Source organism: Engystomops pustulosus, chromosome 2 (assembly GCF_040894005.1).
Source record: "Engystomops pustulosus chromosome 2, aEngPut4.maternal, whole genome shotgun sequence".
Classification (NCBI taxonomy): Eukaryota; Metazoa; Chordata; class Amphibia; order Anura; family Leptodactylidae; genus Engystomops; species Engystomops pustulosus.
The window spans coordinates 167,753,990-167,772,838 of NC_092412.1; the positions used below are offsets into that span (position 1 = coordinate 167,753,990).

Consider the following 18,849-nt stretch of genomic DNA (forward strand, 5'->3'; position numbering starts at 1 on the left):
GGGGGGCCTCTAGGACCTTTTAATTAGTAAAGGGGGGCCTCTAGGGCCTTTTAATTAGTAAAGGGGGGCCTCTAGGGCCTTTTAATTAGTAAAGGGGGGCCTCTAGGGCCTTTTAATTAGTAAAGGGGGGTCTCTAGGGCCTTTTAATTAGTAAAGGGGGCCTCTAGGGCATTTTAATTAGTAAAGGGGAGCCTCTAGGGCCTTTTAATTAGTAAAGGTGGGCCTCTAGGGCCTTTTAATTAGTAAAGGGAGGCCGCTAGGGGCTCTTAATTAGTAAAGGGAGGACGCTAGGGGCTCTTAATTAGTTAAGGGAGGCCGCTAGGGGCTCTTGATTAGTAAAGGGAGGCCGCTAGGGTCTTTTAATTAGTAAAGGGAGGCCGCTAGGGTCTTTTAATTAGTAAAGGGAGGCCGCTAGGGTCTTTTAATTAGTAAAGGGAGGCCGCTAGGGTCTTTTAATTAGTAAAGGGAGGCCGCTAGAGGTTTTTATTAGTAAAGGGAGGCCACTAGGGGTCTTTTAATTAGTAAAGGGAGGCCGCTAGAGGTTTTTATTAGTAAAGGGAGGGCGCTAGGGGTCTTTTAATTAGTAAAGGGAGGCCGCTAGGGTCTTTTAATTAGTAAAGGGAGGCCGCTAGGGTCTTTTAATTAGTAAAGGGAGGCCGCTAGGGTCTTTTAATTAGTAAAGGGAGGCCGCTAGAGGTTTTTATTAGTAAAGGGAGGCCTCTAGGGCCTTTTAATTAGTAAAGGGGGGCCTCTAGGGCCTTTTAATTAGTAAAGGGGGGTCTCTAGGGCCTTTTAATTAGTAAAGGGGGCCTCTAGGGCCTTTTAATTAGTAAAGGGGAGCCTCTAGGGCCTTTTAATTAGTAAAGGTGGGCCTCTAGGGCCTTTTAATTAGTAAAGGGAGGCCGCTAGGGGCTCTTAATTAGTAAAGGGAGGACGCTAGGGGCTCTTAATTAGTAAAGGGAGGCCGCTAGGGGCTCTTGATTAGTAAAGGGAGGCCGCTAGGGTCTTTTAATTAGTAAAGGGAGGCCGCTAGGGTCTTTTAATTAGTAAAGGGAGGCCGCTAGGGTCTTTTAATTAGTAAAGGGAGGCCGCTAGGGTCTTTTAATTAGTAAAGGGAGGCCGCTAGAGGTTTTTATTAGTAAAGGGAGGCCACTAGGGGTCTTTTAATTAGTAAAGGGAGGCCGCTAGAGGTTTTTATTAGTAAAGGGAGGGCGCTAGGGGTCTTTTAATTAGTAAAGGGAGGCCGCTAGGGTCTTTTAATTAGTAAAGGGAGGCCGCTAGGGTCTTTTAATTAGTAAAGGGAGGCCGCTAGGGTCTTTTAATTAGTAAAGGGAGGCCGCTAGAGGTTTTTATTAGTAAAGGGAGGCCGCTAGGGGTCTTTTAATTAGTAAAGGGAGGCCGCTAGAGGTTTTTATTAGTAAAGGGAGGCCGCTAGGGTCTTTTAATTAGTAAAGGGAGGCCGCTAGGGTCTTTTAATTAGTAAAGGGAGGCCGCTAGAGGTTTTTATTAGTAAAGGGAGGCCGCTAGGGGTCTTTTAATTAGTAAAGGGAGGCCGCTAGAGGTTTGTATTAGTAAAGGGAGGGCGCTAGGGGTCTTTTAATTAGTAAAGGGAGGCCGCTAGGGTCTTTTAATTAGTAAAGGGAGGGCGCTAGGGGTCTTTTAATTAGTAAAGGGAGGCCGCTAGGGGCTCTTAATTAGTAAAGGGAGGCCGCAAGGGGCTCTTAATTAGTAAAGGGAGGCCGCTAGGGGCTTTTAATTAGTAAAGGGAGGCCGCTAGGGGCTCTTGATTAGTAAAGGGAGGCCGCTAGGGTCTTTTAATTAGTAAAGGAAGGCCGCTAGGGTCTTTTAATTAGTAAAGGGAGGCCGCTAGGGTCTTTTAATTAGTAAAGGGAGGCCGCTAGGGTCTTTTAATTAGTAAAGGGAGGCCGCTAGAGGTTTTTATTAGTAAAGGGAGGCCTCTAGGGCCTTTTAATTAGTAAAGGGGGGCCTCTAGGGCCTTTTAATTAGTAAAGGGGGGCCTCTAGGGCCTTTTAATTAGTAAAGGGGGGCCTCTAGGGCCTTTTAATTAGTAAAGGGGGGCCTCTAGGGCCTTTTAATTAGTAAAGGGGGGTCTCTAGGGCCTTTTAATGAGTAAAGGGGGCCTCTAGGGCCTTTTAATTAGTAAAGGGGAGCCTCTAGGGCCTTTTAATTAGTAAAGGTGGGCCTCTAGGGCCTTTTAATTAGTAAAGGGAGGCCGCTAGGGGCTCTTAATTAGTAAAGGGAGGCCGCTAGGGGCTCTTAATTAGTAAAGGGAGGCTGCTAGGGGCTTTTAATTAGTAAAGGGAGGCCGCTAGGGTCTTTTAATTAGTAAAGGGAGGCCGCTAGAGGTTTGTATTAGTAAAGGGAGGGCGCTAGGGGTCTTTTAATTAGTAAAGGGAGGCCGCTAGGGTCTTTTAATTAGTAAAGGGAGGGCGCTAGGGGTCTTTTAATTAGTAAAGGGAGGCCGCTAGGGGCTCTTAATTAGTAAAGGGAGGCCGCAAGGGGCTCTTAATTAGTAAAGGGAGGCCGCTAGGGGCTTTTAATTAGTAAAGGGAGGCCGCTAGGGGCTCTTGATTAGTAAAGGGAGGCCGCTAGGGTCTTTTAATTAGTAAAGGGAGGCCGCTAGGGTCTTTTAATTAGTAAAGGGAGGCCGCTAGGGTCTTTTAATTAGTAAAGGGAGGCCGCTAGGGTCTTTTAATTAGTAAAGGGAGGCCGCTAGAGGTTTTTATTAGTAAAGGGAGGCCTCTAGGGCCTTTTAATTAGTAAAGGGGGGCCTCTAGGGCCTTTTAATTAGTAAAGGGGGGCCTCTAGGGCCTTTTAATTAGTAAAGGGGGGCCTCTAGGGCCTTTTAATTAGTAAAGGGGGGCCTCTAGGGCCTTTTAATTAGTAAAGGGGGGTCTCTAGGGCCTTTTAATGAGTAAAGGGGGCCTCTAGGGCCTTTTAATTAGTAAAGGGGAGCCTCTAGGGCCTTTTAATTAGTAAAGGTGGGCCTCTAGGGCCTTTTAATTAGTAAAGGGAGGCCGCTAGGGGCTCTTAATTAGTAAAGGGAGGCCGCTAGGGGCTCTTAATTAGTAAAGGGAGGCTGCTAGGGGCTTTTAATTAGTAAAGGGAGGCCGCTAGGGTCTTTTAATTAGTAAAAGGAGGCCGCTAGGGTCTTTTAATTAGTAAAGGGAGGCCGCTAGAGGTTTTTATTAGTAAAGGGAGGCCGTTAGGGGTGTTTTAATTAGTAAAGGGAGGCCGCTAGGGGCTTTTAATTAGTAAAGGGAGGCCGGTAGGGTCTTTTAATTAGTAAAGGGAGGCCGCTAGGGTCTTTTAATTAGTAAAGGGAGGCCGCTAGAGGTTTTTATTAGTAAAGGGAGGCCGCTAGGGTCTTTTATTTAGTAAAGGGAGGCCGCTAGAGGTTTTTATTAGTAAAGGGAGGCCTCTAGGGCCTTTTAATTAGTAAAGGGGGGCCTCTAGGGCCTTTTAATTAGTAAAGGGGGGCCTCTAGGGCCTTTTAATTAGTAAAGGGGGGCCTCTAGGGCCTTTTAATTAGTAAAGGGGGGCCTCTAGGGCCTTTTAATTAGTAAAGGTGGGCCTCTAGGGCCTTTTAATTAGTAAAGGGAGGCCGCTAGGGGCTTTTAATTAGTAAAGGGAGGCCGCTAGGGGCTCTTAATTAGTAAAGGGAGGCCGCTAGGGGCTTTTAATTAGTAAAGGGAGGCCGCTAGGGGCTCTTGATTAGTAAAGGGAGGCCGCTAGGGTCTTTTAATTAGTAAAGGGAGGCCGCTAGGGTCTTTTAATTAGTAAAGGGAGGCCGCTAGGGTCTTTTAATTAGTAAAGGGAGGCCGCTAGGGTCTTTTAATTAGTAAAGGGAGGCCGCTAGAGGTTTTTATTAGTAAAGGGAGGGCGCTAGGGGTCTTTTAATTAGTAAAGGGAGGCCGCTAGGGTCTTTTAATTAGTAAAGGGAGGCCGCTAGAGGTTTTTATTAGTAAAGGGAGGGCGCTAGGGGTCTTTTAATTAGTAAAGGGAGGCCGCTAGGGCCTTTTAATTAGTAAAGGGAGGCCGCTAGGGGCTCTTAATTAGTAAAGGGAGGCCGCTAGGGGCTCTTAATTAGTAAAGGGAGGCCGCTAGGGGCTTTTAATTAGTAAAGGGAGGCCGCTAGGGGCTCTTGATTAGTAAAGGGAGGCCGCTAGGGTCTTTTAATTAGTAAAGGGAGGCCGGTAGGGTCTTTTAATTAGTAAAGGGAGGCCGCTAGGGTCTTTTAATTAGTAAAAGGAGGCCGCTAGGGTCTTTTAATTAGTAAAGGGAGGCCGCTAGAGGTTTTTATTAGTAAAGGGAGGCCGTTAGGGGTGTTTTAATTAATAAAGGGAGGCCGCTAGGGTCTTTTAATTAGTAAAGGGAGGCCGCTAGAGGTGGTTTATTAGTAAAGGGAGGGCGCTAGGGGTTTTTTATTAGTAAAGGGAGGCCTTTTATGACTGTTTTAGTATCATTTTGTGTTATTTTGGTTGGTGGTGTGCCCCAGGATTTTCTAAGTATAAAAAGTGTGCCGCGGCTCAAAAAAGGTTGAAAATCACTGCTCTATTATACTACTGGAACAGAAGTGTCTACTATTTTTACGTCTACCATATTGAGGGTGGGTGACTACAATCTATTTTTTGCTATCCCTTATGAATTTAATTAATCTATTCACCGCGGTTCCTTATGAATTTATATACTGTTACTATCTATGAATGTATATTAACCGGAAACCGTGTGTAGTCTCATCATTGCCACCTCTAAATTTACTGAATCTTATGCATTGTCACTGTACTTGCGCCTCATGTCTTAACTACGTGGCTATACCTACTTTTGTATATACTTTTATATATTTATCGTTATATGAATTTTTATTGGGATATGAATTTTTTATTGGTATATGAATTAATGTCATGTTTTATCGTTATACCATTTCTAATTATGTATTTATTACCTTTTTTATATTCACTATATTGAAAGACACACTTTATACCAGATTTTAATACTATGTATTTATTGTACTGTTGTTCTTACACAATTTTGTGTGAAATATTCTTTCAGAACATAATATCGGACCTGATGAAGGGAACGGTTTGTTCCCGAAACGCGTAGTCCACCCTGTACATGTTTCTAAAATAAAAATAAACAGAACCTATCCATTACGTAACTTGGGAACTGCCTGTATGTATATATTGGGGCACATTTACTTACCCGTCCCAGGCAGGCGGAACAGGATCAAAGTCAAACACGGAACCAAGGTCACAACGGGAAATCAACAAACATGCACACGGTTAGGGCACAAGCTTTCTCAACGGCATAGAGCACAAAGATCAGGCAGGGACTGCTAGAAGATGCTGGCTTTCAACTATTTCCTAGAATGGCCAGCACCAATCAGCGGTGCTTTAACCCCTTAAGGACGCAGGGTTTTTCCGAACATTTCTCGCTCTCCAACTTCAAAAATCCATAACTTTTTCATTTTTACGTGTACAGACCTGTGTGAGGGGTTATTTTGTGCGTAACAAATTTTACTTTCCAGTAATGTTATTTATTTTAACATGCCATGTACTGCGAAGCTGAAAAAAAATTCCAAATGTGGAAAAATTGAAAAAAAAAAACGTTCTTGTGGGCTCAGTTTTTACGACTTTGACTATGCGCACCAAATAACACCTTCGTTTTATACTTTGGTTCGGTGCGATCGCAGAGATACCAAATTTATATAGGTTTTATTGTGTTTTAATACATTTTCAAAAATTAAACGAATGTGTACAAAAAAGAAAATAAAATTTGCCATCTTCTGACGCTAATAACTTTTTCATACTTTGGTGCACGGAGATGTGAGGTGTCATTTTTTGCGAAATAAGGCAACGTTTTCATTGCTACCATTTTGAGGTCTGTGCGACATTTTGATCATTTTTTTATTTCATTTTTTTATGTGATGTAAAAAGGTGTAAAAGTCGCATTTTGGACATTTGGGCGCCATTTCCCGCCTCGGAGATCACCGCTGCCCTTAACCGTTTTTATATTTTGATAGATCGGGCATTTTGGGATGCGGCGATACCTAATATGTTTGTGATTTTTACTGTTTATTTTGTTTTATATCAGTTCTAGGGAAAGGGGGGTGATTTGAATTTTTAATATTTTATAAATTTTTTTTTATTTTTTAAACTTTTTTTTCCCACTAATTCTTAGACTATCTAGGGTACATTAACCCTAGATGGTCAGATCGCTCCTACCATATACTGCAATACTTCTGTATTGCAATATATGGCATATTTGCAGGTCATTCATTACAATGAGCCACTGGCTCATTGTAACGAATCTGCAGAAGCCACGTAGCCTCGTGTCAAAAGAAGACCCGAGGCTACCATGGCAACCGATCGCCGCCCCCCGATGACATTCAGGGGCGCAGCGATCGTAAAAAAGATGGCGGCGCCCGGTTATTAAAACGGTTATTAGCGGTGGAAGGTTTTCTGCAAAATGCAAAAACCCCCACCTTTGTATGAAGAGGACTCAGCCCGTGAGCTCTCTTCATACACTCCTTATACCTCTGCGCCGTAGAGCTACGGCGCAGAGCGTTAAGGGGTTAAATCTTTGCGAGCCGGCGTGTGCGTCATAGGAGTTTACCAGTCTACCAAGTCTACCAGTCTACCAAGAAGAACCGCTTACCTCTCACCATCTTCATGTCTAGGATCTACTTTGCCTCAAAGACATCGGTGGAGTCAGCCTCAGGAGCAGGAGGAGGAAGTTGCCAGCGAAGGAGTTCACGATGACTGGCTTGAGTAGAGATACGTGGAAGGAGTATATGATGTGCATGGTGGGAGGAAGGCGCAGCTTGTAGGACACAGGATTGATGCGGCTGAGCACCTGGAAAGGACCCAGGAATCGTGGACCAAGTTTGTAACCATGCAGGGACGTCTGGGGAAACAGGCAGAAGAAGAGGAGGGCGTGGATGCAGTCCATAGTTGATAAAAAGTGGAGCAGAGCCGGCAGATGCTGAATACAGAGAGTTATAAGAAAACTCCGCCCATGGAAACAGAGTGGACCAGTCGTCCTGATGGGCAGAAACAAAATGACGGAGATAGCAGCCCAGAGTCTGGTTAAATCTATATACCATTGAACTGAGGGACGAGAAATCCAGCTTTACTTGAAGTTGACTGTAGAGAGAACGCCAGAAGTGGGAAACAAACTTGGACCCATCCTTTTGGGTCACAATGAAGAAGCCTGCACCAACCGGAGAAGAGGATTTACATATGATCTCCCTCTGCAGGTTCTCTTTGATGTAGTCCGATCGTGGTTTGAGGCACAGAGAATGGGTACGCCCGACTCGAAGAAGAGACGTACCCGGCAGCAGATCAACAGGACAGACGCAGGGACGGTGCGGTGGCAAAGTGGGGGCCACAGAAGAGGTCATGACTGGTACCAGTACCAGTAATGACCTCTTCTGTGGCCCCCACTTGTAGCGGGAATGCCAATCTGGTCCCCAATGAAGAATTTCCCCTGTCTTCCAATTAAGCACAGGTGCATGCATATGCAACCATGGAAGACCTAACAGGAAGGAAGACGTAGCACATAGAACGACAGTCTCTCTTTATGGGGAATGCCCGGGAGATTATGTTATGGCCCGGGAGATTATGTTATGGCCCGAGTAATACCAAGAGACCAGAGGGGCATCCACAAAGTTTTCCGGCAGAGCTGGAATCCAGGAAGGCATAAATCTACCTAGATCATTGTGTAAGTGTGCCTGGTTTATAAAGCTTGATTTTCTTAAAGGCAGATTTTCCTTAAGATGGGTTTGCAGTGATACCAATACCAGCATACTTGATAAGATTTTACAAATCTGATGCATATACTATGAGATAAAAACCATACTGGGAAGTTACCTTCACTTTATGCAATGTAAAAGAGAAGTCAGTGCCAAAACCTCCTAAATTCTGCTACAAAAAATGATGTGCAGTTTGCTTGAGTAGTGTTCAGAGGTAGCCATGTTCAGGATTTCTGTCACCTATTCTTGAATCTTGTGCAACTTTAACATGGGCCATGCAGGACACTTCTGTCAGACTTTGCATGTTAAATCTGGCGCTCGATCCAACAGAGCCCTGGACACCCCCTTCATTGCAAAAATTAGTGTTGCATGAAGAATAATGCATTTATTTAAACACAATGTTAAATAGATGTAAAAAAAATATGTTAACATTGTGTTAACATGCAAAAATTGATTTATGTAAACAAAATGGTTACAGGTAGTGCCTGAGCAGAAATGCCCCATACCAGTGCATTCACCGGGAAATAGGTGCAATTTCTGGCATTTTTTAAATAAAAGTTTTGAAATAGAATCCATCACTACAATTTACTTACATAAACTCAGCAATTTTACATAAGGCAATTCTCACACATATGTATCACCCATTGTTTTACATAAGGAAATTCTCACACATATGTATCACCCATTGTTTTTATCCTTCTACTGCTTCTTCCATGCAGAAACTTCAACCTCATTTGCATATTTTGAAGTGCTTTGGGGGGGTGCCAGCAGAGTGCCTCTGAACTCCAGCTCCACAGCAATAACAACAATCTCTGCTACACCTCCAATGCTCCATCCCTTATCATCCATCCCCCTTCAGCTACATCACTCACAAGTCCAGCAATATGTGCAGACCAAGCCCTAGGGTGCTCTACTAAAGCCCCCAAAGCACTTCAACCTTATTTGCATATTTCTAAGGTGAATCTTTGTCATGGAAAAAGTGTCTGGACAATTTTGGATACATTCAGTCCAAGAAAAGTGTTTAGGAGACTGGGGCAAGAATGTTCCGATCAATTCCTTACATCAAAGGGAGAGATGAGGATCGACTTTGGGTGACACAGTGCAATGATACACATTTGATATTAGACCCATTCACATCTTGCTTAGGTCTTCAGTTATTGGCATCAGTTATTGTGAAACAAATCTTATCTTCCCTCTGCCATCTGCCAGTGTGCACCCGCTATGATGTCATCAGCCAAAAACATGGCCGCCTAATAGCAGGTGTGCACGAGCAGAGAGCATAGAAGTGCCTCTGTCTGTACTGCCCAGAACCTGCGGAAAAATGAAGACGGAGGTGTGGAGTGAAGAAAAGCGCTGGAGTTAAGTGTTGTCTTTATTATTTTTTTGGGCCCTGCTGTGTACATCACATTGTGGGGAAGTGCTGATGGGGACATTTATTAGGGGGAGCACTGCTGAGTGTACTTTGGTGTGGGAAGTACTGATGCGGGCATTTCATGGTGGGTGCACTGCTGGGGGCCTTTATTAGGGTGGAGAACTGCTTGGGGCTTTTATTAGGGGGGTACACGGCTGGGGGCATTTATTAGGAGGGGCATTGCTGAGGGCATTTCATAGGGGGATCACTGCTGGAGGCATTTATGAAGGGTGGGGAGCACTGTGGGGGCATTTCATGGGGGCACTTTTGTGGGCATTTCATGGGGAAAGCAGTGCTGTAGACATTTCATGAGGGGAGCACTTCTAGGGGCACTGTTGAGGCATTGTATGGGGCCTCCGCTGTGGACATTTCATGGGGGGACACACTGCAGGCATTTCATTAATGGAGGGAGCACTGCTGGAAGCATTTCACTACAGGGGGAGCGGGACACTGCAGGGGACATTTTGGGGCACATTTACTTGGAAAGACGGAAACTTCATTAAAAGTGCTCTTTCTGTGCTCTTAATGCTGGGTGCAACCCAGTCATTAAGAATGTGCACCAGAAATCATGAATCTGTCGCTTACCCGCACTGGCCCGACAGAGTTCACTAACTTTTTTGTGGAGCACCTTTAACATAGTGAATGCGACACAATTTGTATGTTACATTAGGTGCTCAGTTCAACTCAGAACGCCCCTTATTTGTGTGAAATGGAGGCTAGCGCAGTTGCACCACAAAAGGGTTGCATGCGACACAATACTGGCACAGACACTTCTCAAATACCTGTGAAAGCCGTTTTCCACTATAAGAACGTGCAAAGTGTGACAGAAGTGCAGAGCCCAAGCCCTTAGCTGGGTGGGGCGCTCTGCTGGGTGCATTTCATTGGGGGAGCACTGCTGGGGATGTTTCATTGTGGTAATGAGCACTGCTAGGGACATTGTATTTGGGGAAGCACTGCTGGGAACATTGCATTGGGGGAGCACTGCTGGGGACAATTAAGTGAAAAGCCCAAAGACAAGGGGACACTATAGGTGTGGGGAGTTGTTATAGAAAAGGTGTACTATAATGTCCTCTTTTCTGTAGCTGTCTTCTTATCGAGACATAGTGCGGGTTATCTGTCCCCGGTTCCTGGAAAAAATTTTTAGGCGGAGTTGGTCTCCAGATACAAAAAGGTTGGGGAACACTGATCTATAGTCTTTGTAAAGATTTGCACCTGTTCTGCATGTTCAGCCACTTCTGTTTTTGGCTCACTTTAAATAAATGTTGCAAACTGAAGTGAGTCATTAAAATATGATGTAAACAACAGAAACATAACAAGCTAATATGCCACATCTGTTCTGTGTCAACATATTATTTTATAGAAAATGTTACAGATTATACTTATTATATTATTTTTATTCTAAATTTTGGATACATACTGGTCCTTTGCTAGCAGTGAGGTTTTGAAGAGCTCCAGCACAAGCCTCCAACGTGGAGTCTTTCTTGCTCTGTTGTAGAAGAGACAGGTATGTTCTAATGGCATTGGAGTGAGAGAGAAGTCCAGAACCTTTGGGATTAGCATCCTCTTCTGGAAGTGGTAATTCAAAATTATTATTCTATAAAAAAAGAAAAGGTTAAGACAACAAAACTAAAAAAAAATCATGAACATTGACAGAAAGGAATTTAAAGTGATACTGTACTGCATTTCAATCACAAATTGATACCATTTGAAGTTTATATGACATAAGGGACATCAGACCTGGACATAAGTGCCTAAAGACATGTATTTGAGGAAGTCAAATTTCCATTGTCCTCAGGAAAGCCCTATGCTATGAATAGGAGGGCAAATTCTAAACTGACAAGAACTTTTTTCCGTATTATGCAATAAAGATTGCCATGAGTTTTCTTACCATACCTTGAGTGCTTTATTCAATCTCCACACTTTTACTTGTGCATTCTTTCATACGCACCATTTTATATCCGGTGTCTCCTCATGCATTCTTACTCTATTTCTCTCCATCCCTTTCCCCTGCCTGCTTAATGTACATGATGGGAAGTGGTGATGGGAGCTGAACACTTGTAAAGGAGAGGAGACTGACACAGGCACACACACACGATGATGATAGGGATAATGTGGATTAAACTTATATAAACTACTGAAATGATTTAGAATGCAGACAAAGGCAATTTTTAAAATGAGCTTAGCATAGGCTTGGAACCTGACACAGCGAAAAATGACATTCCTGGCAACAGGTTCCCTTTAATACTACTACATTACATTTCAGATTTTCAACACTTGTATTCTGAGCAGTCTGTTCAGTAAAGGAATGCAGGGACAGGGACAGAAGACGGCAGCACAGCAGGATGCAAAAGCTTTCTCTAATGTCCTATTTATGTATATTCGTTCCTCATGGAAATAGCTATGCACATATAAGAAGAGCTGCAGTGAGAAAAATGCTGGAGAGAGCTTACAAGGAAAGTCCCTGTAAGTATCCATGCTGCAGAAATGTGTCTGTATTGAAGTATATGTGTGTGCATATCTGTATGAGTGTATACTATACATAGGTGTGCTCATGGTTTTATATAGCAGTTTATACATCTGTACATACCAGTATAAGTGTTTGCATTGGAGTGTTTACTTGCATTTATAGTAGTAGAAGTGTATTCTTGTTTGTATAGGAGTATGAGTGTATACAAGTATATGCATGTGTATAAGAGTATATACATGTGTGTATTGGGTAATAATGTGGTTGTCGTTGCCAGGGCCGCGTCTGCCATGAGGCGAGATGAAAATCTCGCTTCAGGCGGCAGAATGCGGGTCCCTGTAAAGGGCGGCTAAATTTGCCGCTCTAAAGTGGGCGATTCGGGCGTCCATTAACGCCCCAATCGCCCACCAGATAAAAAAAACGCGCCTGTCTCTTTAAGAAACAGGCGCAATTTATATGCGGAGTCTAAGCAGTGTGTCTAAGCAGTGACACAGGCGTCATGAGGTCACGCGCCTGTGTCACTGTGGAGCCGCGGATCACAGGAGAGCCACATGAAGACAGGAGCCGCGCACCGAGGGAGCAGCTGCCTGCAGGTGAGTATGATTTTATTATTTTTCATGTATTTTAATTAATTAAATGTGGCTAATAATTAATACTGGGGGGGGGGGGGGCGCTATATATATCATATGGGGCCAGAATTATTTTATACTGGGGGGGGGGGGGTGATGGATTGCTATGTATTTTATTTGGGGCTATAATTATTTTATACTGGGGGGGGGGATGCTATATATATTTATATTATTTGGGGCTATACCGTAATTATTTTTTATACTGGGGGGATGCTATATATATATTATTTGGGGCTATAATTATTTTATACAAGGGGGGGGGGTGCTGTATATATTATATGGAGCCATAATTATTTTATACGGGGGGGAGGGGGTTCTGTATATTTTATTTGGGGATTTGGGGCTATAATTATTTTATACTGGGGGGGGGACGCTATATATATTATTTGGGTCTATAATTATTTTATACTGGGGGGGATGCTATATATTTTATTTGGGGCCTTAATCATTTTATACTGGAGGGTGCTATATATATTATATATCACTATAGCACTAAGCTGGGGGGATGTATATGGGATACAGTATATTACTAAGCTGGGAAGGCTGTATATTGGGTACAATATATTACTTAGCTGCAGGGGCTGTATATGGGATACAGTATTTTACTAAGCTGGGAGGGGACTGTATATGTGGGACAAGATTTTATCCCTATATAATGAAGGGATGTTTTGTATGTGGGGAGAGTGCGGTCAGTTGTGTTGGGAGGGGTATATATTATTTAGAAGCGCAGTGTTGTTATGCAGGAGACTTTATACTGTAAGTGACTGTGGTATTTTTAGGGACGCTGGGTGGAGATGCTGCACGGAGCTGAAGAAATCCGGCCGTGAATTCGGCAGTGATACGTCATGGATTGGAGAACCCGGAATAAAGTCCTCCCGATGGAAGAGATTGTCATCTATAAGGTACTAGATGCCACTAATGCCTCTCAGATCCTGTAGTCAGTCACACAGTGTCAGGGAGCTGTCTGTAGGGTTGTTAATTGTTAGTAAAGTTTAAAGATTTACTTAACAGGGAGCGGGCGGGGGGGGGGGCAGCATTTTAATATTCGCCTCAGGCAGCAAATATGCTAGAATCGGCCCTGGTCGTTGCGGCGCACACTGGTAGTCAAGACGATTCCAGATAATCTTCACAAAAGGCTATTTATTAATATCTCAGTTTCAAATTGCATTTTGGAATCGCTAAGGATTCCTTGTTTAAGTTAGAGGAGACTAGAAGACATATATATATATAGATATATATATATATACACATAAGAAAGCAACGGTAAGTATAGATTAGATGAGATAAAATATATATCAACAGAATATGACACTGAGAAGAATGGCAGAGTATTCAGAGTATTCATGTCCGGTAAGGGTGCTTTGCACTAAGTACACCTCTATGGGGTGGTAAGATGAGGAAGTCTATATGACAAAATATGTATATATAGTTGATCTCGTAGTAATGGGCCAAATTTGTAGGCAGGGTACAGTTATGGCCAAAAGTTTTGAGAATGATACAAATGTAAATTTTTTACAAAGTTTACTTCATCAGGTTTTATAATGGCAATTTGCATATACTCCAGAATGTTCTAAAGAGTGATCAGCTTAACAGCTATTAATTGCAAAGTCAATATTTGCCTAGAAAATGAACTTTTTCCCCTTAAAACACATTTCAACTTCATCGCACGCCTGCCTTAAAGGGAGCAGTTAACATCATTTCAGTGATTGCTGAAACGTGTTGATGAGGACAGGGCTGCAGATCAATCTGTCATGATTAAGTAAGAATCACACCACTGGACACTTTAAAAGGAGGCTGGTGTTTGACACCATTGTTTCTCTTCTGTTAACCATGGTTATCTCTAAAGAAACATGTGCAGTCATCATTGCACTGCACAAAACTGGCCTAACAGGGAAGAGTATCGCAGCTAGAAAGATTGCACCTCAGTCAACAATAAGAGAGGTTCCATTGTTGCCAAAAAGGCTTCAGGGCGCCCAAGAAGGACCAGCAAGCACCAGGACGTCTCTTAAAAGTGTTTCAGCTTCGGGATCGGGGTACCAGCAGTGTAGAGCTTACTTAGGAATGGCAGCAGGCAGGTGTGAGTGCATCTGCACGCACTGTGAGGTGGAGACTCTTGGAGTAAGGCCTGGTGTCAAGCAGGGCAGCAAAGAAGCCACTTCTCTCCAGAAAAACATCAGGGACAGACTGATATTCTGCAAAAGGTACAGATAGTGAACTGCTGAGGACTGGGGTAAAGCCATTTTCTCTGATAAATCCCCTTTACGATTGTTTGGAACATCTGGAAAACAGCTTGTTCGGAGAAGACAAGGTGCGTGATACCACCATTCTCGTCTCATGCCAACTGTAAAGCATCCTGCAACCATTCATTTGTGGGGTTGCTTCTCAGCCAAGGGAATCTGCTCTTTCACAGTCTTGCCTAAAAACAGATCCATGAATAAAGAATGGTATCAGAATGTCCTCCAAGAACAATGCCTTTTCCAGCATGATGAAGCACCTTGCCATAAAGCAAAGATGATAACTAAATGGCTCAGGGAACAAAACATTGAGATTTTGGGTCCATGGCCTGGAAACTCCCCAGATCTTAATCCCATTGACAACTTGTGGTCAATCATCAAGAGGCGGATGGACAAACAAAAGGCTTGAACAAGCATCAGATGGCTGACTGACAAAGGAACATCCTAACTCACAGGTAGGAACATGATTCACTATAGGGTTGCCATTTATTCATTTATTTATATATGTTATGCCACTTTTAGTCAATCTTCAACTTTGGCCAGTTGTATTGATTTTATGTGCATCATCTAATTTCACCTGCATCTACTGCTTATAACCATTTGCATATTTATTTATTTCCATTTGCATATTTGTTAAATTCCCCAATGTATTTATTTATTTATTGATTCAAGTGTTTTTACTCTACCAAAGCATTTATTGACTTATTGACTTTCCACTCATTACATTATCTACTGTATCAATCTGGTTCTTGGGCCAAATTTGTAGGCAGGGTACATAGTAACCATTACTTCGAGATCAACTATATATACAATTTTTTTTTCAGATTTTCCTTATCTTAACACCCCTTTATCGCCATAAAGGTGTACTTAGTGCAAAGCACCCTTACCGAACATGAATATTCTGCCATTCTTTTACCATTCTCCTTGCCGTACTATTCTGTTTATATATATTTTAACTTGGCTATTTAATGCTTACCTTTGCTCTCTTATGTGTGATATATATATATATCTTTAAGTCTCCTCTCACTACTTGAAAAAGGAATCCTTAGAGATTCCGAAATGCGCTGTGTAATAAATAGCCTTTTGTGAAGATTATCCGGAATCACTTTGACTACTAGTGTGCGCAGAAACGACAACTATATAGCAGTATAATAGTATTAATGTGTTTATAGCAGTAGGAGTCTATACATTTGTGTATAGCAGTGATGGCAAACCTTTTAGAGCCTGAGTGCCCAAACTTCAACCAAAAGCCACTTATTTATAGCAAATTGCCAGCACAGCAATTTAAGCAGTAATTTATTTCTCCTTGTTCTTTGACAACTTTCAATCATTCAGCTTCCTAAAGACACCAATGCAGTTGAAAGGAGGAGGGCAAATTCGCCTATCATTGTAGAAAGATTCTGTAGGAAGATTCTTTGAGTCCTGTCTGGTGAGCTTCATGCTGGGGTGATGGCCTGGGTGCCCACAAAGAGGGCTCCGAGTGCCGCCTCTGGCACCAGTGCCATAGGTTCGCCACCACTGGTGTATAGGAATCAGCGTGTATGCATGTGTGTGTATAGGTGTGTATATATGTTTGTCTAGGAGTGTATATATGTAAATAATGAAAAAGGCAGCACAAAAAAATATGGTGAAAAAACTGTGGTTTTAATCCATAGAAGACGATGTTTCGGCTCGTATACACGTGAGCCTTTCTCAAGTGAGGTTACAGGAATGAGTGAACATATATATACTCTCTTAGTGCAACATAGCAATTAATATAAAATCCAATATAAAGTGCATAATCAAAAAAGTGCAGTGCTTCATGTCAGTACAATTCAATAGTATGTCAATGCAGCATATTGTGAGGACATATAAATACATTATATAGCATAATATAAGTGTAAAACAGTACAAAAACCTTTTAACAGGGTAATTAATATGTGTAAAGTGCAGGTGATTTTAAAATACATTACCGGGGCATGGGCAGGCATACTTCCAAGCATGGATCCGTCAAACACGGTTTGTAAACAAATGTATTGCGCATGCTCTTCGTAGAGGGGGTACATGGTCTACGGAGAGGTGGTGATCGTGAACGGCTTCTTAAAATTAAAGAATTAAAGTGGATACATAAATTGGGTTCCCTTAAACCTCAAGGTCTTAATGTGGATTTTAAATTAAATGTAATTTGATTTAATTCAAGAAACTGTCATCTAATGCACTAAATGTGGTCTCCAAACCACACATGGTTTAATACTTTATCGAAAGCTGTTCCCCTCAATGGTGTGCGTTTCTCTTGATTCACCTTCTTTCTCAGTATATTAGAGGTATCTTATAAAATTACGTATTGTATCCCTTGACTTATACTTGTCTCTTTTCTTTCACAGAACTCTCCTAGATATGGAAGAAGTTCATGTGATACATATCCGGGACTGGCTGGCGAAACCAACTTTTATATATTTATGGTTTTTTCACATGAACATACTCGCACTATGACAAGGACACAATTATTGCAATACTTTTTTCTTTGCGTGTAGGTATGCCTTTAAATATTCTTATGTAGCAAGGATACCCCTGTTGCGGCAATTCTGGATCAGTGTGGGTGCTGTTGTCCTTCATTGGATCATTATCCCACACATATTCCAGGGAGTAAGGAAGTGTCTCCCAGTTACGGGATGACACCACCACTCTTCGTCCAGGCTGGTTGACCTAGCACTTTATACTTACATGATACACGCCTAATTAACTGGTTGCCCTTAATCAAAATGGTGCATATAACCAGGCTTCAGCATGTGCGCATGTCTGTATTGGGTGGTTGGTTTCCCACACCCATGATGGAGGTTTATGCTCCCCGACACGGTAATACGCTTGCGTGACTGAATCATACCCTTGGCCGGATAGTGCGAGCATGCGCAATACATTTGTTTACAAACCGTGTTTGACGGATCCATGCTTGGAAGTATGCCTGCCCATGCCCGGGTAATGTTTTTTAAAATCACCTGCACTTTACACATATTAATTACCCTGTTAAAAGGTTTTTGTACTGTTTTACACTTATATTGTATTGCTATATAATGTATTTATATGTCCTCACAATATGCTGCATTGATATACTATTGAATTGTACTGACATGAAGCACTGCACTTTTTGGATTATGCACTTTATATTGGATTTTATATTAATTGCTATGTTGCACTAAGAGAGTATATATATGTTCACTCATTCCTGTAACCTCACTTGAGAAAGGCTCACTTAAGAAAGCCGAATCGTCGTCTTCTATGGATTAAAACCACAGTTTTTTCACCATATTTTTTTGTGCTGCCTTATTCATTATTTGAAATTTGGAGGGTCCTTTCCCTTGCCCGGACCCATTACGGCTTTGCACATAACTACATTTTGCGTTTTTTCTGGGATAATTGCCGTGCTGCTTGGACTTTCTTTCAGTGTATATATGTATATATATAAAACTAGGAGCATTTGCATGTGTGTATATGAATAGGAGTCTAGGTATGTGTGAATAGGAGTAGAAGTGTTAACATGAGTGGATAGAAGTAGGCAGAGGCGCAACTACAGCGGTAGTAGCCATAGCAGCTACCACAGTGTCAAGTGTTCCTGGCATCTGACCTGACACAATAAAGAATGGAGGATGTGCACCATTATATACATATTATGCTGCACATTGTACAGCATAATATGTATATAACAGTGCACATCGTTCACAGTATACAGCAAGAATCCGCAGCTCAGATAAGAAATGTTGTGTGTGTGTGTGTGTGGGGGGGGGGAGAGGGGGGGGTAATCAGGACTAGGGATCTTTCACCTCTAATTCCTGCCATGTACTTTCCCATTGTGGTCAGCAGCTACTGCAACAGATCTGTGTAAGTGTATAAATGTATATATCAGTACATAAATGTGTGTGCATAAATGTATAAATGTGTTTGTGTATAAGAGTGTACAAATATGTATTTTCTGAGGGAGTAGGGAGGCCACATTTGGAAGTCTGCTATGAAGTCCTGCCTTTCTTAGTTACACCCTTGGGAGTAGGAGTCTATACATATGTTTAATAATGTGTTTTTAGAAGTATGAGCATTTGCATGTGTGTGTTTATAGGGGTGTATATTTGTGTATAGGGGTGTATAAATGTGTGTGTAGGAGTAGAAGTATATTCGTGTGTGTATAGAAGTGTATACATGTGTGTATAGGAGTGTATACATGTGTGTATATAACGGTAAACATGTTTGTGTATAGGAATGTATATAGGAGTGTATATGATACTATGATACATGTTTGTGTATAACAGTGTATACATTTGGTATAAATGTGTGTATAGGAGAATATTTGTGTGCGTATGGGAGTAAGA

The 18,849-nt window shown here is 42.2% G+C and overlaps 1 protein-coding gene across 1 annotated transcript in view; it reads right to left on the reverse strand.

Moving 5' to 3' along the window:
- Positions 1-18,849, reverse strand: part of PKP1 (plakophilin 1) — a 287,100-nt gene that overhangs the window by 136,324 nt on the left and 131,927 nt on the right. Inside the window, exon 9 of the mRNA XM_072137242.1 lies at positions 10,603-10,779. Within this exon, the coding sequence (XP_071993343.1) occupies positions 10,603-10,779 (177 nt within the window). The remainder of the gene's footprint in view (positions 1-10,602; positions 10,780-18,849) is intronic.